The sequence below is a fragment of the Cebidichthys violaceus genome, unplaced genomic scaffold (genome assembly GCF_023349555.1).
Source record: "Cebidichthys violaceus isolate CVI_PGR_0920_01 unplaced genomic scaffold, fCebVio1.0.p SCAF_1, whole genome shotgun sequence".
NCBI classification, from domain to species: Eukaryota; Metazoa; Chordata; class Actinopteri; order Perciformes; family Stichaeidae; genus Cebidichthys; species Cebidichthys violaceus.
In genome coordinates, this window is record NW_027176262.1 from 1,050,487 (window position 1) to 1,074,993 (window position 24,507).

The following is a 24,507-nucleotide window of genomic DNA, read 5'->3' on the forward strand; positions in this document are numbered from 1 at the left end:
TTACTGTCCAAGAGTAAAAAAGGATAATCTACTCATTATTTATTACACTTTTATTTCAGTTGCTGTCCAAACAGCACAGATCCAGTGATACTAGAAACAGGTGAAAGTCCTTTCCTCTAAGATCAGCACTGTTACACATACATGTCCAGTCAGCAACAAAGCCTTCAATTCCTCGACAGACTCGGCCCAATGCATCATGGGATACATCTTCTCGGTAGGCTTCAGCTAACGGCTAACAACAACAACAGCTCCTGTCAGCACAGACAAATGGACAAATAATCACAGAAGACAATAATTGCTGGAATTATTACAAAGTCTCATTGGACTGGGCCTATCTTTCTGCACCAGTGTGTCCCATTCCGTGTATAAGCTAACATTTGTATAAACATTATGTGTATGAAATGGTATTATTCTGGTGTAATACCCAGGGCTGATGTGTGTAGATCGACCCTGTGTGGATCTAATCCACACAAGGTACCTAGACCTGATGGCATTCCTGGATGAGGTCTCAAGGTGTGTGCGGACCAACTGGTAGTTGTCTTCTCAGACATTTTAAACCTCATGATTTCAGTCCACTCATGTTTCAAGACGTCCACCATTGTCCCTGTCCAAAAAGACCAAAGCCCTCTGAATGACTATGGCCTAGTAGCTCTTTACCTCCACCACCAGCACAGTCCAAACATTCATCACCTCCTCCCTCCCTGGTTGACTTTAATTTGTTTCAGGCCAAACAGATTGACAGACCTCACAATCACATTCACTCTCCACACTGACCTTTCCCACCTGGACCAAAGGATCACATATGTGAGAAGTAGATTCATTGACTTTAGTTCAGCATTCGATACTATTGTGCTCTCCAAGCTCTTCATCAGACCTGGGAATCAGCGCCTCCCTGTGAGATTAAATCCAGATGGGCGAACCCCATGCTGTGCAGACTGGCACCACCACATCCTTCACCTTGACTATCAATAATAATAATAATTAAAGCTGCAAGCAGCAATGTACGGGCCCTCGCACCTTCCTGCGTCTCGGGGGTACTCGGGGGTACTGGCAGGACACTGGCAGACGCGGCCGCGAATGTCTTTGACCATCGGACAACGCGTCCCGGAGTTTAACATATTTTTCCCGCTGGACTCGGCAATGCTGGAAATTATGTGGTGCAAATATTCCACCAGTTCCTGCATCCACTATGTGGCACTAGAGAACATGTTTAAACATGCATTGTGTTGCTCTACATCAAGTGCAGACCACATCATGTCAATATCATGTAAATAGACTCCGTCTGTCACATAACGCTGACTTCCTGTTGCCAGTCGGTGGCGCTACAACTTGAAAATTGGCTTGTAGACATCCTCAGGCAATGATTCTTATCAAGTATGGCAACTTTGGGACACATTTAAGCAAGTCCAGTGGAGTTACATCAGCTTGTTGTTTAATGGCGAATCACGTAAAGTGGCCGTCACGCCACGGCTACGTCATTCCATCAAACGGAAAGCTTTGAGTAACTTTTAATTGAAACGGTCTTTAGATTGTACTGACCAAATTTGAAGTGGATTTGACAAAGTCCCTAGAAGGAATTTGTTAAAGTATAGCGAATAGAAATCAAGGGAAAATTTACACAAAAATCAAAATGGCCGACTTCTGGTTGATTTTAGAGTATGGTCCCAAGAGACTTTTCTTTAAGTCTATATGTAATACATGTGCCTACCAAATTTCATAGATCTAGGTCAAACGCATTTTGAGGGCTGCATTGGCAAAATTTTGTAGGGGGCGCTATTGAGCCGACTTGCCAATCTGAAACATTAACATCACATTAGAAAACTACATTCATGATTTTAAATGTGTGTGCCATGTTTGGTTTTGGTTGGAGCATGTTTAGCCGCTCAAAAACACCTTCGTTTTTCATGGCGAAGAATGCATCGCCACGGCTACGGGCTTTCACGAAATAACAATCTTTGAGTAAATTTTCATCAGACTGTATTGACCAAATTTGAAGTCGATCTGAATAATTCCCAAGGAGAAGTTCGTTAAAGTATAGCGACTAGAAATCAAGGAAAAATTCACACAAAAATCAAAATGGCCGACTTCCTGTTAATTTTAAAGCATGGTCCCAATAAACTTTTTTTTAAGTCTCCATGTGATACATGTGCCTACCGAATTTCATACATGTAGGTCAAACGTAGCACTGGGGCTGCGTTTTTGAATATTTGTAGGGGGGGCTATGGAGGCAATTTGAAAGAGTCAAGCCAAAAAGCCAAATTAAATATTTATTTACATCACCTATGACACCTGTGTAAAGTTCCAAGGCTTGTTGATCATCCTAAGCCACATAAAAATAAGCTTCATTTTTCATGGCGAATGACACGTTGCCACGGCAACAGCGTTTTGCATCAACTCACAATATTCATGATGAAGCATCATCAATGTCTTACGGCTTACCTTACCAAATTAAAGACTGATCTGGGTAACTTCCTAGTCAGAGTACATCAAAGTATAAAACTTGTCATTTCCTTTTGCCAGTAGGCGGCGCTATGACTTTTTGAAAATGTTTGCATGGGAATGTGCTCAAGACTGGACCAGCATCATGCATAACAAGTTTGGGGCAGATTGAATAAAGTACCTTGGAGTTACAATAACTTTCTCTTTCATGGCGAACGGCACGAAATGTGCGTGACATGGGCGCCACATAAAACTAAGGTCGTTCAATGTCAATAGACCATTTTTACAATTTTTCATCATTAAAGTCTTTAGATCACCCTGACCAAATTTGAAGTTGATCGCATAAATTCTGTGGGAGAAGTTTGTTAAAGTACAACGCCTGAAAACGATGAAAAATGCCTAAAAATGCAAAAAATGGGAGTATTACTGTATCGCCCCCTGGTGGTTGTATGGAATAAAACTTGGAGTCTATTTTACAGAACACAATATGGACATACACTACAGATTTCGTGATGATAGGCCACATGGTTTTGAAGTTATATATATTGCTGTAGAAGGCCACGCCCCTATGAAATTCATTGGTCCATATATTCCTATTGCAATGGGTTATCAACAAGCTTTTAGTAACTTTTGATGATATAGATCCAATAATGATCCACAGCAAATTTGGTACCAATCAGACCCAGCTTGTAGGAGGAGTTTGTAAAAATGTGTTTTTCACAAAATTAAAAATGGCGGAAAATATTGGTAGGCGGAGCTTAGGGTCTGATTGGCTTTTTTTGTCTGCAACCATCAGATAACGTGACCACGAGTTAGACGTTTTTTTCCTGCTTGGAGTATTTGACCCTGGAGGGTTAATAGTCCACCACTTCCTGCAACCACTGTGTGGCGCTAAACAACGTGCGTCAACATAATTTATGTTGCTCTATATCAAGTGTAGACAACATCATGTAAGTGTCATGTGAATCGGATATCGTTTGTCAAATAACGCTGATTTCCTTTTGCCATTAGGTGGCGCTTTGACTTAGATGGAAAATTGGCTTGTAGACATCCTCAAGCCATGACTGTTATGAAGCATGGCAAGTTTGGGACAGATTTGAAGTCCAGTGGAGATACATCAGCTTGCTGTTTCATGGGGAGTCACGCAAAATGGCCGCCACGCCACGGCTACACCATTCAATCAAACGTAAAGCTTTTGATAACTTTTAATCACAAAGGTCTTTAGATTGTAGTGACCAAATTTGAAGTGGATCTGAAAAACTCCCTAGGAGGAGTTTGTTAAAGTATAGCACCTAGAAATGGTCAAAATTGAATGGAAAATGCACACAAAGATCAGACCAGACTTCCAGTATGGTTTACAGCATAGTCTCAAGAGACTTTTTTTCATGTGGTACATGTGCCTACTAAATTTCATACATGGGGCTGGGGCTGCTTTGTTGAAAATTTGCAGGGGGCACTATCGAGGAAATTTATAACGGCCAAGCCAAAAATTCACATGAAATCTGTATTTGCATCACCTATGACATATGTACAAAGTTCCATGAGTTGAGTATCCCAAGTTACAAATAAATCTATCCAAATGAGCATTCCCGATTCTCTCGTACAGTCCAACGTCCGTCTCCTGAATCAAATAAATCATCTAAGCAACAAGTCCATACACTACTTCATGGTGATCTAGCAATAGCTTGTCTTAACAACTGGTTTCAAATGCACAGCTAACAGTATGAAAGCAAAGCAAACGATTAGTATGCTAATGCTAACGGCTAATCGCGATTAGCAACACAACTTGTTTTACACTGTAACATTTAGTCACAGTCCAACGTCCGTCTCCTGAATCAAATAAATCATCTAAGCAACAAGTCCATACACTACTTCATGGTGATCTAGCAATAGCTTAAGCCCCTAGGTCCCCCATTTGGACGCAAGTGTACATAAAACGTACAGAGTTTAGTGTACAAAGTGACTGCCAAAGAACCCACGAAGAACGAATATAATGATGTTATAGTTCTGGAAAAACATCAGAAACTTGGGAACAACATGAACCAAGCCACAACTCCCATCAGCCAAGCAAACAAATAACAAAATATCATAAATCATAACTCAATATCGCTGGACCTGACCAGAGAAAACAGCTGCTACGTGCTAGCTACAAAAATGCTGCATGAAAAAGCATGTCCGCTTGACGCAGATTACGGAGATATCCTCCATTTCTCTCCCCGGTAAACCATCGCAGAGATATTCAGCATCAAGCACAAAAAGTCACACAGCTTTATCGAATATTGTACTCACTTTTGGTCGAATCACAGCGAAAAAATTAAATATTTCCGTACTTCCACGTCTCTGTATGTCCAGCTGCATGTGCTCCGTGTGAATCCGTTCGATTCGTGTCTCTCCGATACTGGTCGGCTTCTGGGGAGGGATGTAGTCTCAGCAAATTGGATTTCAGATCTGACATCAGATGTGACGTTTTTTATTCTGATTGGCTATTAGTGTTGTCAATCATCTAACTTTCAATTCCCTGCAATTCTATTGGCTTATAGGAGGGCTCAATGGCGAAAATCGGAGAAAGGGGGGCTGAGCTGCAGCCCTGAACAGAGAGAGAGGCTGGATCTGAAAAAAGTTGAATGAACACAGAGACTTAGAAAGAGCTTAGAAAGGGCTTAGGGCCTTCAAATAAAGCCCAAACTGCTCTATTTAGATGTAGTGAACACCATTAGTGATATATACAAGTGAAATATATAGTTTGGTATATCATAAAGTTAAAATAACACACATTGTGCAACATGTGTAAATATTGGAATCCTCGCCTGAAATTTCTGTACTGTATCCTCTCTAGCTTATGAATGCTTCACTTTATCTAAGTGAAAATGTGAATAGAGACATATAGTTCTATGATCTGGGACAGCTTGAAAGCTTGGATCTACATGATTTCTAAAAAAAAATATCCTGAAATTGCTTTTTTTTTCAGGCGAAAGTTAGAATTTTCAATTTGTGCTGTGTGCCATCTTAATTTACTCTTAACCAGTAACATATCTACTGATATTTACACATATAAACACATCTCACAAGTGTTAGGGTTATTTTATTACCAAACGTATTAAAATAGCCCTTACAGTTGCAACACTACACTCATTGTAGTATGGGTATGCTATTTTCGAGCTGAGGCCTAAAAATAGGCTGGGGCTTAACAACTGGTTTCAAATGCACAGCTAACAGTATAAAAGCACAGCTAACAGTATGAAAACAAAGCTAACGGTTATTATGCGAATGCTAATGGCTAATCGCGATTAGTAACACAACTTGTTTCACACTGTAACATTTAGTCACAGTATAGAAAACAATTCACAAACTCGTATTTACCTCTTGTACATCACAACAGTCCAAACCATAGGATAACTGGTCGTCAGCCATTAAGTTATGAACATTATTGCACTCTCACAATAGTCACTATTCACTTGATGGTGATAATTCGCTTCTCCATTTCTCCAACACACCGAACCTGGCCGCATACGACTAAGCCCCACCCCTCTACATGAGAATGGGCTTGGATTGGCTGTTAGTTTCAGGACAAGCCAATTAAACAAAGTCAAAACAAAGATTGACATATCATACTGCTACACAAGTTAGGCTGTTAGGGAGAACACACGTTCTGAATCATGTACTTATCAAACAAACTATGCTCATTTGCATGAACTGCAACTTTTGAACTGTGAAGCTTATGAGTCTCTTATTGAAATACATTTTATCCACCCATATCTATTTTTACCCATACTTGTACAGTTTTAACTTGGTTTTAGAAAACTATTTATATCCTGATGTCTGAATTAATTTTTAACAAGGGCTACACCAATATTCTACTAGTTCCTGAATCCACTATGTGGCGCTAGAGAACACATGCAAACATGCATTATGTTGCTCTACAACAAGTGCTCTTTTAGGGTCTATATCAAGTGTAGACAACATCATGTAAATTACATGTGAATCGGATATTGTTTGTCAAATAACGCAGATTTCCTTTCGCCATGAGGTGGCGCTTTGACTTATATGGAAAATTGGCTTTGTAGACATCCTCAGGCCATAACTGGTATCAAGCATGGCAAGTTTGGGACAGATTTGAACAAGTCCAGTGGAGATACATCAGCTTGCTGTTTCATGGGGAGTCACGTAAAATGGCCACCACGCCACGGCTACACCATTCAATCAAACGTAAAGAATTTGATAACTTTTAATCACAAAGGTCTTTAGATAGTACTGACCAAATTTGAATTGGATCCGCAAAATTCCCTAGGAGGAGTTCGCTATGATTGTGTGAAAATTGAGGCATGGGAATGTTTTTAGGCCTGAACTACCATCCTGCATAAGAACTTTTGGGCAGATTTGACAATGTACCTTGGAGTTACAACAACTTCAATTTTCATGAAAAATTGACCAAAATGGATGCCACGCCACGCCAAGGTTGTTGCATGAAAACTCATGATTTTGATAACTTTTCATTATAAAAGTTTTAAGATCGTGCTGACCAAATTTGAAGCCGATCGCATAAATACTGTAGGAGGAGTTCGTGAAAATACAAAGCCTGAAAACGGGAAAAATGGCCAAAAAGAGCTAACTACTGTAGCGTCCCCTAGTGGCTGAAGGAAATGAAAATGTGAGGGTACGTTACAGATTGCTATGTGGACATTTGCCTCAAATTTTGTGATGATAGGCACAATGGTTTTAAAGTGAGGTTGATTGATGTACAGAGCCACGCCACTGATAAGTTCATTGGCCCATAATTTGATAATGCGATAAGTTATCAAAAACTTTTGGGGGGGTTTTGATGAAATTGAATGAATAATGGTCCACAGCAAATTTGGTAGCAATCTGACACAGCTTTTAGGAGCAGTTTGCAAAAATGTGTTTTTCACAAAAATGAAAATGGTGGAAATCTGAATGGACGGAGCTAAAAAAATTGAGTGTAATGATTGTAGAGCAGATGGAGCTGAATATGTGTGTCAAAGTTCATGTTAATCAGACATGTTGGGTGAAGGCCGTGGCCTGTGAAACTGTAGGGGGCGCTAGTGAGCCATTTTGTCATACATGAGCATGCAACCCATAAAATCTCAAATTTTCACGCAGTCCTGATCCGCCTGCCAAATTTGGGGAGTTTTTGAGTATGATAAAGCCCTGAAAAATGCGATTTTAGAGGAGAAATAATAATAATAATTAAAGCTGCAAGCAGCGATGAACGGGCCCTCGCCTCCTCCCGCACGTCGGGGGTGCCGGCGGGCCTCCAACGTATGCAGCCGAGATTGTCTGCGACAGTCGGACAACGCACGTCGGAGTCCGATGCTTTTTTTCTGCTTGGACTGCGTGACGCAGGAAGTGATGCTATGCAAATAGTCCACAGCATCCTGTATCCGCTGTGTGGTGCTACAGAACATGCACAAACATGTATTATGTTGCTCTATAACAACTGTAGAGAACATTGTGTAAAAGTCATGTAAATCGGATGCCAGTTATCAAAAAACGCAGAATTACTTTGGCCAGCAGGTGGCGCTGTGAGTATTAGTGAAAATGAGCTTGTAGACATCCTCAGGCCATGAGTGTTATCAAGCATGGGAAGTTTAGGAGTGTTTGGAACAAGTCCGGCTGAGTTACATCAGCTTTTTTCATGGGGAGTCACGTAAAGTAGCCGCCCGCTACGGCTAAGCCATTCCGTCAAACGTAAAGCTTTTGATAACTTTTAATCACAAAGGTCTTGAGACTGTACCGACCAAATTTCAAGATCCGACAAAGCGCCTAGGAGGAGTTCGTTAAAGTATAGCGACTAGAAATGAGCCTAAATCCATTGAAAAATGACACAAAAATCAAAATGGCCGACTTCCGGTACGGTTTAGAGCATGGTCCCAAGAGACTTATTTGTAAGTCTCTCTGAGATACATAATCCTACTAAGTTTGATACAGGTACCTCAAACGTAGCGCTAGGGCTGCTCTTTTGAAATATTGTAGAGGGCGCTATGGAGGCAATTTAAAACGGCCAAGCCAAACACCCATATAAAATATGTCCTCCCATTACCTATAACACATGTATAAAGTTCCATGACTTTTTGAGCATCGCAAGCCACTGATCCATCAGCCTCCTTTTTCATGGCGAATGATGCGTTGCCATGGCAATAGCGGTCAACGAAAACTCCCAATATTCATGATGATGCATCATCAACGTGTTAAGGCTATCGTTGCAAAATTTCAGACTGATCTGGTGAACTGGCTAGGAGGAGTAAATAAAAGTATAAAATATGACATTTCCTTTTGCCAGTAGGTGGCGCTATGAGTTATTGAAAATTGTTCAATTGAATTGTGCTAAGGGTTGAAGTAGCATCATGCATAAGAAATTTCGTGCAGATTGAATAATGTACCTTGGAGTTATAACAACTTCTTTCTTCCCGGCCAATGAGGCAAAATGGCCGCCCCGCCACGTCAAGGTTCTTTGATGAAAACTCTAGCTTTTGATAACTTTTCATCACAAAGGTCTTAAGAGCATCCTGACCAAATCTGAAGTTGATCGCATGAATTCTCTAGGAGGAGTTCGTTAAAATACAAAGGCTGAAAACGTGAAAAATCACCAAAAAACTGAAATTGAGTGAATTACTGTAGCGCCCCCTATTGGTTGAATGAACTGAAAATTGCAGGGTATGTTCCACCATGCAATGTGCACATATACTGCAAATTTGGTGATTTTAGGATACACGGTTGAGAAGTTATGTGTATTGATAAACAAGCCACGCCCCAAGAAGTTCATTGGTCCGTATCTTCTAAACGCTTTAAGATATCAACAAGCTTTTGATAACTTTATGTGATGTTGATCCAATAATGATCCACAGAAAATTTGGTAGCAATCGGACCAAGTGTGTGGAAGGAGTTCTCAAAAATGTGTTTTTCACAAAATTCAAGATGGCGGAAAATTTTTCCAGGCGGAGATTGGGGGTCTGAGAGGCTTTTTTGTAGAGCTAGTGGATCTGGACATGTGTGTCGAATTTCGAGTAAATCGGACATACTGGCCGAGGGGCGTCGCCGGTCCAACTTTGAGGGGCCGCTACAGAGCCATTTCTTTTCATACATATATGAAACCTATATCATACCTCTATTTTCACCAGGCCTGACAAGTCTGCAAAATTTGGTGAGTTTTCATGCATGGCAAGTATCCCAAATATGCGCCCAAAGTACAAAAATAAAAATCATAATAATAATAATAATAATAATTAAAGCTGCAAGCAGCGATGAACGGGCCCTCGCCTCCTCCCGCACGTCGGGGGTGCCGGCGGGCCTCCAACGTATGTAGCCGAGATCGTCTGCGACAGTCGGACAACGCGCGTCGGAGTCCGATGCTTTTTTTCTGCTTGGACTGCGTGACGCAGGAAATGATGCTATGCAAATAGTCCACAGCATCCTGTATCCGCTGTGTGGCGCTACAGAACGTGCACAAACATGTATTATGTTGCTCTATAACAACTGTAGACGACATTGTGTAAAAGTCATGTAAATCGGATGCCAGTTGTCAAAAAACGCAGAATTACTTTGGCCAGCAGGTGGCGCTGTGAGTATTAGTGAAAATGAGCTTGTAGACATCCTCAGGCCATGAGTGTTATCAAGCATGGGAAGTTTAGGAGTGTTTGGAACAAGTCCGGCTGAGTTACATCAGCTTTTTTCATGGGGAGTCACGTAAAGTAGCCGCCCGCTACGGCTAACCCATTCCGTCAAACGTAAAGCTTTTGATAACTTTTAATCACAAAGGTCTTGAGACTGTACCGACCAAATTTCAAGTGGATCCGACAAAGTGCCTAGGAGGAGTTCGTTAAAGTATAGCGACTAGAAATGAGCCTAAATCCATTGAAAAATGACACAAAAATCAAAATGGCCGACTTCCGGTACGGTTTAGAGCATGGTCCCAAGAGACTTATTTGTAAGTCTCTCTGAGATACATAATCCTACCAAGTTTTATACAGGTACCTCAAACGTAGCACTGGGGCTGCTCTTTTGAAATATTGTAGGGGGCGCTATGGAGGCAATTTAAAACGGCCAAGCCAAACACCCATATAAAATATGTCCTCCCATTACCTATAACACATGTACAAAGTTCCATGACTTTTTGAGCATCGCAAGCCACTGATCCATCAGCCTACTTTTTCATGGCGAATGATGCGTTGCCGCGGCAACAGCGTTCAACGAAAACTCCCAATATTCATGATGGTGCATCATCAACGTGTTAAGACTATCTTTACAAAATTTCAGACTGATCTGGTGAACTGGCTAGGAGGAGTAAATAAAAGTATAAAATATGACATTTCCTTTTGCCAGTAGGTGGCACTATGAGTTATTGAACATTTTTCAATTGAAATGTGCTAAGAGTTGAAGTAGCATGATGCATAAGAAATTTCGTGCAGATTGAATAATGTACCTTGGAGTTATAACATGTGTGTTGAATTTCAAGTAAATTGGACATACTGGCCGAGGGGCGTCGCCGGTCCGACTTGTAGGGGGCGCTAGAGAAAAATTGTTTTAAATCGAAATATACAACCTATATCAGATGGCTATTCGCGCCAGACCTGATAAGTCTGCAAAATTTGGTGAGTTTTAGGGTATGGCAAATACTCCAAATATGCGCCCAAAGTACAAAAATAGGTCCTCCGCTCCGACTACGTCGGTGCTCGGGCCCTAACAATTCCTACAGTTTCAATAGGGACCTCGCGGCCCGACGTTGTCGGTGCTCGGGCCCTAATAATTGTAGCAGCGGGTGTTAAGCAGGAACATAAAGGCAGTAGGTGCCTTGCAATCATAGATCCAGACTAACATTAATGGGACATAGATGACAATATTTCATGTTTGTGTCTGGTGTCTTTATATGACCCATCCTACATTGACTAACAACAAACCAAACATCTTGGCATGCAAGCCCACCATCACCTAACAGCACATTAAACAAACATAATCATAAACATTATCCTAATATATCAACAGGGGATATCCCACAATGGAAAAAACAACAGAAACACAGCCCCCTCAGCACAAATACAAACAAGACAAAATCTAAACCAATACTCTGCAATCCATTTAAACTTTTCTCTTATCTCATGCTTTAGGAAGAAATTCAGAAAATAAAGAAACACATGATCAAAAATGTATTTAGTCAATGCAGTTAATGGAGCTGATCTACTATGTTTTATTTATCTAATGAGCATGTTGGAGGGAGCCTGGTGTCTAAAATGTTACTGCCAACGGCTGCCTCTCTGTACTTGCTGTGCTCATGACAATAAAGAATTTGAACTTGAATGTTGATGTTTCACATGCTGTCTGGTCAAAATTAAATTACAAAAAAGAAACGATAAGATCTTCCTTGACCCCCAGAAGGAAATTCAAATGTTAAAGCAGTACAAAAAACAGACTGCAGAGGTAAGAAACAGCTCCAAACATGTTTAAAATGAAATAAACAACAGAATAATTTTTTTTTAAATGACATACACAATTATAACAGCTGAGGTCACATGATTGTGATTTGTGCAAACATTGCAAATATAACTAGTTGTGCAAATTCATCAGACTTGTTAAAGTAGTAAACGGAATTGTTAACTGTGTACATCGTTTATGTACTATAATGTAATATAATATAAATCTAAATATATGTATATGGGTGTAATTGTAAATTAGATTTTAAGCTTGACTTTCTCAATCTGACATAACTTTGTGCACACCACTATTTCTAAAAATGCTGTTAGATTTGAGTGTCGTTGATGCTCCTGTAATCACAGAGAAAAAACAGGTCAAATGTTAAAGTACTTTATTTGTGTCATTGTAAGAAGCACAGATCTATATTAAAGTAAACGGTCTGATTAAAATAACTAATCTATGAAAACCTCATAAAAAATGGTATATTATTAGTCTGCATTTGATATTAGACTTTTAAATATGACACGAATTTTGGACAAATTCAGGCCATACAGTACAGGGTTACAGAGCGGCGGGCATGTAAGAAAATATAACGATAGAAAAATTCTTAACACATTGGGTAAAGTGTTCATATTAAACCTGCTCTGTAATATTTCAAAGGAAGAACCAACAGAAAAGTTCAAGAGGGAAGCGAGGTGAGGTGTGCAGGTACTGACAGCTTTCTGTCTGCTCTGTTTACAACCAGAGAAACAAACTTTAAAGATCTTCATGTAAGAGTAAAAGATTAAAAGTAAAGAGCCAAAGATTGTGCTAAAAGTGGCAATAAGTCCATATACGTTAATAGCATTGGTGTCAGAGCAAGACAGCTTCACAACAGAGTGGGTATCACAGTAAACTTTGTAAATGGTGTTCCCACAGAGCTGCAAAGGAGAAGTCAAAGACAGCAAAACAACCATTGCAAAACAAGGAAATAACCACGTTAGAGCAATAAGAGTGGCAATCTTATAATTTGTCATATGTGTGTTATATTGTAGAGGATAACAGATGGCAAGATATCGGTCATAAGACATGATGGCTAAATTAAAATACTCAACAGCTCCATAAAAGTGAACACAATAAATCTGCAGGAAACAAAGTGGAGCAGAAACAGTGTGAATGTCAGAGAGGATCTGAACCAGAAGGAATGGAAACAACCCTGTACTACCAACCAGTTCATTTACAAACAGGCTGCAGAGAAAAAGGTACATAGGTTCATGTAAGCTTCTGTTCATACAGATAACCACAATCAGCAGAAGATTAGAACAAACAATTAAAATATATAAAGACAAAATAACCACAAAATATAAGTATTTAAAACCCCCGGTGTCAAAGTAGGCACTAAGTGTGAAATATGAAACCTGTGTGGAGTTTATCATCATCCTCATTTTGGTTTATGACAATATTACTGAGTTCACCAACAAATAATTATGTTAACGTTTGTTATTTGTTTGTTAAAACGTCACTAGTTTAAATTTGGACTGGGTTGTCACGATGTGCAACTTAAACACCTAACACACATGATCATAGGTCAGTGTGGTAATCCTGAAAATATTAATTGTCATGAAAACAGTTTTAACAAACACCCCCAAATCTACTATTTCGCTCAATATCATGCTCAGGTTACAAATTACTAATAAAACATCTGGGATATGGAAATTTGTGCAGTCACCTATTATCCTACTGGAGTCATACTCTTCACTGAGTCGAAACTCATTGATACTTTTGATTTTATACTTTGGGACACCCACAGCAGCAGAATGACGTCATTGTAAAAGGTCTATTGATAGCGATCGATTAATGTCAGCAAAAAACAGTCAACTTTGCAGAATGTATTTAGAACATTTTAAGACATTTTAGAATGACATTAAGACAAAGAAATGGGTTTCATCAATACCCAGTTCTTTCTTGTTATCACCAATTAAAAAGGATTTATCGCCGCGCAGCTTGACGCTCCGGAGCCCAAGTTTAACCAAGAAACCCGAAGAACCACATCAACCACTATGAAGTCGTCTCAGAGTAAGAGGCTTGAGTCTGGGCACAGACAGTTAGGTCATAGTGTGTTTATTACCTTGTTTTGTTTTGTTCTAAGTTTATTGTATTGTTATCAAGTGTTCTTGTGTATGTTTACGGACCGCCGAGTTCCGTTAGTGCTGTTTAGAAATTACTTTGTATTTCATACAGCTGCAATAGTGTTGTCTTAGATCAGTCACCACGGGTGAAGTTGGTAATTGTGACTTTATCAAAAAAGACCAGAACAGTCTTTTCTTTAGCATTATTTGTTTAACTAACACATATATAGGTTTTGCTGCCCATCTCAGTCACACCTGGTGTGTAAACGCAGTCTCTATCGTGGCCCGGCGCCATTTCATAGTCTCGCACCATTTTGATAGTCCTATCGATCCGCCATGTTTTGGGTAGCTTCTCGCTTCTCCCCGTTCACACACACACACACACACACACACACACACACACACACACACACACACACACACACCACAGATTGTTTTGTTGATTTAAGATAGTAGGCTCATAAATGTAGTTTTTGTTAGTTTTCGATATTATTTGATTTTAATCAATGTTATTAGAATTTAATAAACTCAGTTATACTTTAAAGAGCAGCTTTCTGTGATTACTTTGTGCATGTGTATTATGATAATCGCTGGATATGTGGCCTTTGCTCAAATTCAAACCTTCACTGTTCACTCTGAATGTGGAATAGTACTTTGACTATTGACATTTTGAGAGAACATAGTTTCTTAGTTAGTTTATAGATTGGTTATTGGTCCCTGTTCTCAGGGTGGTGCCCCGTTATTATTAATAATTGTTAATAATATTATTGACATTAATAATTTAATTGATGTCAATAACTTAGTTTTCATACTTGCTGATAACCAAACACGCTTCTGCCAGATCACAACACTGGGGACGAGCTGTAAAGGTCCAGGGACTAGTTGTAGAGGTCCAGGTTGCAGAGGATTGGTGGCAGAGACAGGGTCCCCAACAAGAAGTGAAGAATCCTCAGGAATCGAAAGGAGCTACAGTGACCATGACAACAGTTCATGTCGGGTCACACCTGGGTTCCTTGCTGTCCTCAGTTTACATCAGCATAGTACCTGCATGTCTTATGCATTGTTCTTACTTGTTTACTCGGTCAGAAAAAAAAAAATATATATATATATATTAGTGCTGGGCAACGATTACAATTTGTAATCGCGATTAATCGCATGAATTTTTTTTAGATTAATCGCATTGTTATGCGCAAAGTTCAATGATGAATTCAAAAGTAGTGTATTGTGCACTTTTATTTTAAAAGTACTGCTATATGAACAATAGTGGAATAACATTTGGTTTGCAAACACTTGAAACAGATAAGGTTCTTTTTAACAGCAGTATTCCCTTTACACAGTAGTAGTTAAAATGCAGTTATAATGATTCTGATAATAGATATTCAGCCGGTGTTCACAACTTTATCTTCATGTGTGGAATAGATGAAATATACACCTTGAAAACTGCAAACCTATCTACGTCATGTTTTTTTCTTTTTCTGTGTTTGTTAAATTCTCAGTAGGATAACTAAATGATGCTTATTATACATATTCCAAACAAAACAACTTAAAAAAAAAAAAAAATCATTTAAATGAATCATTTCTTTTTTGCTTTTTCTGGTATTTTGGTCAGACACATATGCAACGCTGATTACCGTGTACTATGTGTGGTATTTGTTATAAATGTACGTTGGTACATAGAGGGTGATAAGAAGCTGTACTTGGAGTGTCACAACTTCAGCCAGGCTTTAGTTTTTCATTTGTCTGTCTCCTGTTTTGCCACACTAACTCTCATGTCATTTCAGAATCTGCCACTCCCCCCCGCTCTGCACTAATTGCTGATTTCATTTCACCTGGCCTGCCCCACCTCCATACTCACCTGCTCCTCATCAGCAATCAGCCCCTCAGTGTATATGTACCGGCCCATTTCCCTCAGTTCTCTGCCAGATTGTCTAGTGTGTTTCCCTTGCTATCCAGCAACCTGTCATTCCGATTCTGATCCTGATTATCCGTGTATTGACCTGCCTTTTTGGACTTTGGACCTTCCCTTTTGCCTGCTCCCACTGGATTTGTTTGCCACGCGGGTTACTACCTGGTTTGACATCTGCTGGTTATTAAACCCGGTTTCTACACCTGAACTGTTTTCTGTGTCGTGCTATTGGGTTCTTGTCTGTCGTTTTGTGATACCTGACAGTACAATCTGGCCAAAAATGAACCCAGCCGACATGGAGAAAATAAGGCAGGAAATGGCAGCACAAGCTGCTGCCCTACACCATCATGAGAAGCAATTCACCGCTATGGCGACGGCTCTCCAGGAGACTTCTGCACGCCACAACCAACATTTGGAGGCTCTGAGCAATCAGCTTCAGCAGCTCATACAGCCCAGACAAACGCCAGCGGTTTCACCACCCACCAGTCCTTCTGTCCCCACTGTTCTGGGTCCAGAACCCCGCTTAAGTGCTCTGGAGCGCTTTTCTGGAGCTCCAGGTACCTGCCGCTCTTTTCTGACTTTGTGCAAATTGACTTTTGAACTTCAGCCTCTCACATATCCCACTGAGAGGTCAAGAGTGGCTTTCATGATCACCCAGCTTACTGGGCGGGCTCGGGACTGGGGCACCGCTGAGTGGGAGAAGCAGTCGGCTTTCTGTTCTTCTGTGACTGCCTTCTCTGAGGGTCTTCGGAAGGTGTTCGATCATGCTACCCCTGGTCGAGAGGCTGCTCGTGGACTGTTAAACCTGGTTCAGGGGAACCGGAGAGTGACTGATTATTCCATTGAGTTCCGGACACTTGCTGCGGAGAGTGACTGGAACGCTTCCTCCCTGACTGACGCTTTCTACAACGGCCTTTCTGATGGCATCAAGGATGAGCTGGCGGCTCGGGATCCTCCGACTGATTTGGACACGCTCGTCGCCACGGCCATCCGCATTGACGGGCGTCTCCAAGAAAGGAGACGAGAGAGAGCGCTGATCAGTACTCCCCGGAGCCTTCCACGTCCTCCATCGTCACCTCCCACTTCAATGTTTTCTCCTCCCGCCGGTGCCTCTGGAGACCCGGTTGAACCCATGCAACTTGGCCGGACCAGGCTGTCAGCGGCTGAACGACAGCGGCGCCAAAGGGAGAACTGCTGCATGTACTGTGGGCAGGGAGGTCATTATGTGTCTTCCTGTCCAGTAAAAGACAGGGCTCACCAGGAATCCAGAGGGCGCTGGTGAGCCATATCATGAACTCTGAAATGCCCTCTCGTCCACTACTTCACGCCCAGCTCAACTGTAATGGACAATCACACGCTGTCTCTGTCCTCATTGACTCCGGGGCCGATGCCAACCTTCTGGATCGTGGTCTTGCCATGCAACTGGGTATTAACCAGGAACCCTTGGTCGAGCCTATCAAGGCGACTGCTCTGGATGGGCGCCTCCTCTGCACAGTAACCCACCGCACTGTTCCTCTTCATCTGGGCATATCTGGTAACCACACTGAATCACTTACCTTTCACCTGATAAATACTCCTCAGCACCCAATCATCCTGGGGTTTCCTTGGTTAATAAAACATAATCCACATATTGACTGGGGGACTGGTTCCATTCTACAATGGAGTGAACATTGTCATGCGGTCTGTCTGAAATCTGCTTTGCTACCTGCCTTCAACACCTCTTCCTCTAATGAGCTCCCAGATCTCTCAGGTGTCCCATCCGAGTACTATGACTTAAGGGAGGTGTTCAACAAAGTACGGGCCACATCACTTCCCCCACACCGCCTGTACGATTGTGCCATTGACCTCCTCCCTGGCTCATCACCGCCAAGGGGGAGACTCTTTTCTCTGTCAGCCCCTGAAACCAAGGCCATGGACGACTACATTAACAACTCACTGGCAGCAGGCATCATCCGTCCCTCTTCATCCCCTGCTGGAGCCGGATTTTTCTTTGTGGATAAGAAGGACAAATCCCTCCGACCCTGCATCGATTACCGCGGTCTGAATGATGTCACCATTAAAAACCGGTACCCCCTCCCACTCATCTCTTCTGCATTTGAACTGTTACAAGGGTCTTCTGTGTTTACCAAGCTTGATCTCAGGAATGCCTATCACCTTGTTCGCATCCGGGAGGGGGATGAGTGGAAGACGGCGTTCAACACCCCTAGAGGCCACTATGAGTACCTGGTTATGCCTTTCGGACTCACTAATGCTCCTGCAATATTCCAAGCCTTAGTGAACGATGTGCTCCGGGATTTTCTCAATGTGTTTGTGTTTGTATATCTTGACGATATCCTCATCTTTTCAAAGACTGAACGGGAACATGTGCAGCATGTCCGCAGTGTTCTCCAGAGACTCCTAGAGAACCAGCTGTTTGTGAAAGTGGAGAAGTCTGAGTTCCATGCCACTGAGGTGTCGTTCCTGGGATACATCATTTCAGTTGGACGTATTCATATGGATCCCACCAAGGTTAAAGCAGTGGCGGATTGGCCGGTTCCCACCACTCGGAAGAAGCTTCAACAGTTCCTTGGTTTTGCCAATTTCTATCGTAGGTTTATCCGCAACTATAGTTCTGTGGCAGCTCCCCTGACAGCCCTCACCTCCCAGAAGATAGCCTTCCAATGGTCCCCTGCTGCAGAAAGGAGGTTCAAGGAGTTAAAATCACGGTTCTCTTCTGCTCCCATTCTCATCTTTCCAGATCCTGAACACCAGTTTGTTGTGGAAGTGGATGCGTCAGACTCCGGGGTGGGGGCAGTCCTGTCTCAGCGGTCAGCTGAGGACCAAAAGTTACACCCATGTGCCTTTTTCTCCCGCAAGTTGTCCCCAGCAGAAAGGAATTACGACGTCGGAAACCGGGAGTTACTGGCTGTCAAACTGGCTCTCGAGTAGTGGAGGCACTGGTTGGAGGGGGCAAAGCATCCGTTTGTGGTGTGGACAGACCACAAAAACCTGGAGTACATCCGGTCAGCCAAACGGTTGAACTCCCGTCAGGCCAGATGGGCATTATTCTTTAATCGTTTTGATTTTACCCTGTCTTATCGCCCAGGTACAAGGAACGTCAAACCAGATGCCCTGTCCCGTCAGTTCCAGTCAGACAACTGTCCCACACAGCCTGAGAGTATCCTCCCCACTAAGGTGGTCATCGGCGCAGTTACCTGGGACATTGTGGACAAGGTAAAACAGTCCCAGGCCGACCACCCGGCTCCCAGTGCCTGCCCTGATGATCGTCTGTATGTGCCTGTGAGTCTCCGCTCTCAGGTCCTCCAGTGGGGACATTCTTCTCGCCTTGCCTGTCACCCAGGGGTTAGGCGCACCCTAGCTCTGCTAAAGCAACGTTTCTGGTGGGCTTCCATTGAAGAGGACACCAAGGAGTTTATCGCCGCTTGCCAGATTTGTGCTCAGCACAAGACTGCTCGCCATGCCCCTTCTGGTCTTCTTCAGCCACTGCCTATTCCTCATCGTCCATGGTCCCATGTCTCACTTGACTTTGTCACCGGACTGCCTCCCTCAGAGGGTAACACCACCATTCTGACTATTGTGGACAGATTTTCTAAGTCTGCTCAGTTTGTTCCGTTGCCTAAATTACCATCTGCCAAAGAAACAGCTGAACTTATGTTACATCATGTTTTCCGTCTGCACGGCCTCCCCTGTGATATTGTCTCAGACCGGGGGCCACAATTCACTTCTCGTTTTTGGACAGAGTTTTGCCAGCTGTTGGGGGCCACGGTCAGCCTATCCTCTGGGTTCCATCCTCAATCCAACGGACAGACGGAACGGATGAACCAGGAAATGGAGACTGCCTTGCGTTGCATTGCATCCCAGACACCAACCTCCTGGTCCAAACAGCTTCTGTGGGTGGAGTATGCTCACAATACGCTTCCAAGCTCAGCAACAGGGCTTTCTCCTTTCCAGTGCTCTCGGGGATATCAACCTCCACTGTTCCCGGAGCAGGAGCGAGAGGCCAGGGTCCCATCTGTCCAGGCGTTCATCCAGCGCTGTCGGCGCACCTGGTGGCGGGCCCGTTCTGCTCTCCTGCGTTTGTCCAACCGGTACCAGAGAAATGCCAACCGCCGTCGGATCCCTGCACCCTGCTACACTCCTGGTCAGAAGGTTTGGCTGTCCACACATGACCTCCCACTTCGGGTAGAGTCTAGGAAGTTGGCCCCAAGGTTTGTGGGCCCGTTCTCCATCACTAAGGTCATCAACCCCGCTGCGGTCCGTCTCCGCCTTCCTCGCTCCATGAGAATTCATCCCACCTTTCATGTCTCCAAGATCAAACCCGTAAAGGAGAGCCAGCTCCAGCCCTCCTCCAGACCCCCGCCACCCCCCCGGCTCATTGACGGGGGTCCTGCTTACTCTGTCCATCGTCTCATCAAGTCACGACCGCGGGGAAGGGGTTTTCAATACCTGGTCGATTGGGAGGGTTATGGCCCTGAGGAGCGCTCATGGGTTCCAGCTCGTAACATCTTGGACCCTGACCTCATCTCAGCTTTCCATAGGGACCATCCTGACCAGCCCGGTGGGACGTCAGGAGCCGTCCCTAGAAGGGGGGGTTCTGTCACAACTTCAGCCAGGCTTTAGTTTTTCATTTGTCTGTCTCCTGTTTTGCCACACTAACTCTCATGTCATTTCAGAATCTGCCACTCCCCCCCGCTCTGCACTAATTGCTGATTTCATTTCACCTGGCCTGCCCCACCTCCATACTCACCTGCTCCTCATCAGCAATCAGCCCCTCAGTGTATATGTACCGGCCCATTTCCCTCAGTTCTCTGCCAGATTGTCTAGTGTGTTTCCCTTGCTATCCAGCAACCTGTCATTCCGATTCTGATCCTGATTATCCGTGTATTGACCTGCCTTTTTGGACTTTGGACCTTCCCTTTTGCCTGCTCCCACTGGATTTGTTTGCCACGCGGGTTACTACCTGGTTTGACATCTGCTGGTTATTAAACCCGGTTTCTACACCTGAACTGTTTTGTGTCGTGCTATTGGGTTCTTGTCTGTCGTTTTGTGATACCTGACATGGAGGATCTTAGGACCCAGGGGAATGTAGGTGAAGCATGGGAACCTGGGAAGTTATGCTAATAAAGAGTTGCAGTTAAGAGCAGTTTGTTGTCACGTTTATTTAAAATCACGACAATATGTATTTTGATATTGTCATGCTTGATCCTGTAACAAGACGATCGTGTGTGTGTGTGTGTGTGTGTGTGTGTGTGTGTGTGTGACAGGGGGGACCGACGGTGATGGAGTGTAGGAGGGTTCCAGACCGGGCTGTCACCCGGGGGGGGGAGTGGCAGGAAGAGACATCACACAAACACAGCTGTTCACCACTCGCTGCGGTTCTTGTGTTAAAAATGTCTGCTTAATATAAAAAAAACTGCGTTAATGTGCAATAATATAATTGTCGGTGTTAATTAATGAATGCGTTAACGTGATAATAACGCATTAACTTGCCCAGCACTAATATGTATATGTGTATGTGTATATGTATGTATATATATATATATGTATGTATGTATATGTGATGGATTAAATTAGCCCAAGTATCTGAATGCTGGTGGTCTAGTGCAGGGGTCATTAATAGGCGGACTGTGGACCAGAGCCAGACGTCGTTGTGTCTGGACCCTGGACCTAAAACGCTAGATAATTGAGAATTATAAAATGTTGATGGAGCGCTTATATTTTAACTGATTTTCCAGCCTTTACGGCACTCGTTCAGCGTAGACCGTGGCGATTATTAAAAGAGGTCATGTGAAGCTCCACTAAGAGACAAACCACACATCTTCTGAACAAACATACCCACTCACATCTGAAATGAAGGCACAGAAAATAAATCTAGATATGATCAGAATCCTACCATGAATTCACTGATCAACAATGATGTTAACAGAGAGAATAGAGCTGAAACAAGTGGTTTAATAACCACAGGCTTGTAGCTCACTGTTCTTGTTGTTATCTTGTTGTTATATTTATGTATTGTCTCTTGTCTTGCAATGAACAAAAAGATAAAATAAATTATTTTAAGAGTCACATTTTTCAAAAACATTCTGTTTCAGTTGTTAACAACATGGAGACGTTAATACAACTGTTAATAATTAAATATATATGAAACTAAATCATAGCGTAAGTTAGACATTATTGTGATGTTCTGGACCTTTGATGAGGAAATTCTCACTAACTGGACCTTGTTGAATTTGAATTACCTCCTCGGGAATTAGGGAACAATAAACTAATAGCCTGTTACGGAACGACCTACAGATCATCTTTCAGGCTTGCGGAACCTAAAAAAAATAAAAAATTTACAACTGAAATCTTGTCTTACAACTACGACGCACCAATATATCTCCACTTTCACTTCGACTCAGCAGCTTTCGAGCAGGCTAACAATCGTGCATGGATATCAAATGACCGATAATGTGGTGTTAGGGGAGATGACCTGTCCTCAGAAATACATTACAAAGGGTCATATGTTTAGGTCTTCTTGGTTTACCCTCCTGTTGTAGTTGTACCAAAAAGTCCCAGAAGAAAGACATGAAAACTAAAAGCATTATTGAACTGTTTATTGAGTGGAACTTGTTTCTTTCAAAGTTTATAAAGGTTCACATAAACTGCACTTCACACGTTTTCCCCTTTTTTACGAAATATAATGAAATAATTAAAAAAACTGTAAATCATGATTATCACTCATGTTGACATTATACAAATCTAAATGTTCCCTTTATTTGTACAAGCAAAACAATTTCAACAAAATACAATAAGTCATTTTCTGTTTTAATCCATCCGATGTCAAGTTAGTATTAGTAAAGCACAACAAATTTAAATCAAAGCTGAAAATCTGCGGGATGATTGTAAGTGATGTACATTCAATGAAAAATCAAATTTCTAGTTAGGATTCGGATTTTTGACAAATTCAGACCATAAAGAAAAGGGTTTAAGAGCGGTTGGCATGTCAGCCAGTATAATGATAAAAACACTCTTAACATGTTGGGAACACCGTTCATATTAAATCTGCTCTGTGTTATTTCAAAGAAAGCCCCAAAGGAGAAGTTGAGCAGAGAAGCGAGGTGAGGTGTGCAGGTACTGACAGCTTTCTGTCTGGTCTGTTTACAACCAGAGAAACAAACTCTGAGGATCCTCATGTAAGAGTAAAAGATTAGAGATACCGGAACAAAGACTGTGAGGAAAGCAGCAAAGAGTCCATAGATGTTGTTGGCTGTTGTATCAGAGCAGGCCAGTTTGACAATGGGGTAGTTGTCACAGTACACTTTGTTAATAATGTTCCCACACAGCTGTAAAGGGACACTCAATATGACTGGAACAACACTTAAAACAGAGGCATAGGACCATATAACAGCAAGAAGTACAGTAATCTTGTTAAATGCCATACGTGTGTTATATTGTAGAGGATAACAAATAGCAAGATATCGGTCATAAGACATGATGGCTAAGTTGAAAAATTCCACAATAGCATAAAGGAACAAACAGTAAATCTGCAGGAAACAAAGTGGAGCAGAAACAGTGTGAATGTCAGAGAGGATCTGAACCAGAAGGAATGGAAACAACCCTGTACTACCAACCAGTTCATTTACAAACAGGCTGCAGAGAAAAAGGTACATAGGTTCATGTAAGCTTCTGTTCATACAGATAACCACAATCAGCAGAAGATTAGAACCAATAATTAACATATACAAAGACATAACAATCATGAAAAACAAGTATTTAAAACCCCCGGTGTTAAAGTAGGCACTGAGTATGAAATATGAAACCTGCGTTGAGTTGATCATGATCCTCCTCACATGAACAGAATTCAGTGTAACGACACAAAACAGATATAATATCATTTCCTCCGTTAAAGTCAATATAATGTTGAGATCAGAAATAATAAACAACAATTAATTCATGACATTGTGTGAATCCTGACATTCACCTGCTTTAGTCAGAGTCCCTCCGAACTGAGCTGAAACTTCTGCTTCTGCCTCTTTTAACCTCGTCAAGTGAGAGAACGCCCCCAGCAGGAAGACTGAGCTCATTATCAAAGGACAAATACAGACTCTAACGTCAGGGGGGAAACAAACTGACATACTGTTTACAAGTTTAAAAACACAGCTCAGAAAAACCTCTGTGACGTCATTCAGAGGTTTCTAAAATTCAGGTCAAGGCGGGCGGCTACGGCCTTCGCTATCTTGGCAGTGACGACGCAACTCTATAAGCTCTAAAAAATGGCCATTTGAAGAAATGCAGTTTTTGGCACTGGCTCTGTAGATTCAGATATAATACCAGAATTGTGCATGGTTTATACAGGAAGTCAAATTAAATCAGGCAAATGTTATATTTTCTTATAGAATATTCATTGGCAATGCAATTTTGGGCCTTCATCATTTCGATGTATAGGGAGGGGTAATAAATCCCGGTGGCACTGCCATTTGTAATCCTGCCATCAGATGTTGAGATGTATATTTTTAGACACAGGTAAAAGGAGAACAGCTGATCACCATCTGGTGGTGAGTTGGATCACACAATAATGGAGGCTGTTGGACAGCCTGGACAGTCCTTGGTGGCAAGGCGCCAGGGGTGGATGAGATCCGCCCTGAGATG

At 42.2% G+C, this 24,507-nt stretch overlaps 2 protein-coding genes across 2 annotated transcripts; both read right to left on the reverse strand.

Moving 5' to 3' along the window:
- Window positions 1-8,139: 8,139 nt before the first annotated feature.
- Window positions 8,140-13,280, reverse strand: LOC137888282 (olfactory receptor 4B13-like). Its single transcript, XM_068731692.1, has 2 exons — window positions 12,387-13,280; window positions 8,140-8,220 (listed from the first exon to the last, which is right to left on the reverse strand). The coding sequence occupies exons 1-2, from the start codon at window positions 13,278-13,280 to the stop codon at window positions 8,140-8,142; spliced, it is 975 nt and encodes a 324-aa protein (XP_068587793.1).
- Window positions 13,281-22,775: 9,495 nt separating this feature from the next.
- On the reverse strand, window positions 22,776-23,753 carry LOC137888377 (olfactory receptor 8G18-like). The gene has a single exon (XM_068731794.1). The coding sequence runs from the start codon at window positions 23,751-23,753 to the stop codon at window positions 22,776-22,778; it is 978 nt and encodes a 325-aa protein (XP_068587895.1).
- Between the last annotated feature and the right edge of the window lie 754 nt (window positions 23,754-24,507).

What these genes read in the sequence shown, in the direction of transcription:
- LOC137888282 (XM_068731692.1), bottom strand. Translation starts at nt 13,280, where the DNA reads ATGATGATAAACTCCACACAGGTTTCATATTTCACACTTAGTGCCTAC. An exon ending in TGAATTTGTCCAAAATTCGT is followed by an intron (nt 8,221 to 12,386) that starts GTCATATTTAAA and finishes AACTCCTCCTAG; the next exon opens with GCGCTTTGTCGGATCTTGAA.
- LOC137888377 (XM_068731794.1), bottom strand. Translation starts at nt 23,753, where the DNA reads ATGATATTATATCTGTTTTGTGTCGTTACACTGAATTCTGTTCATGTG.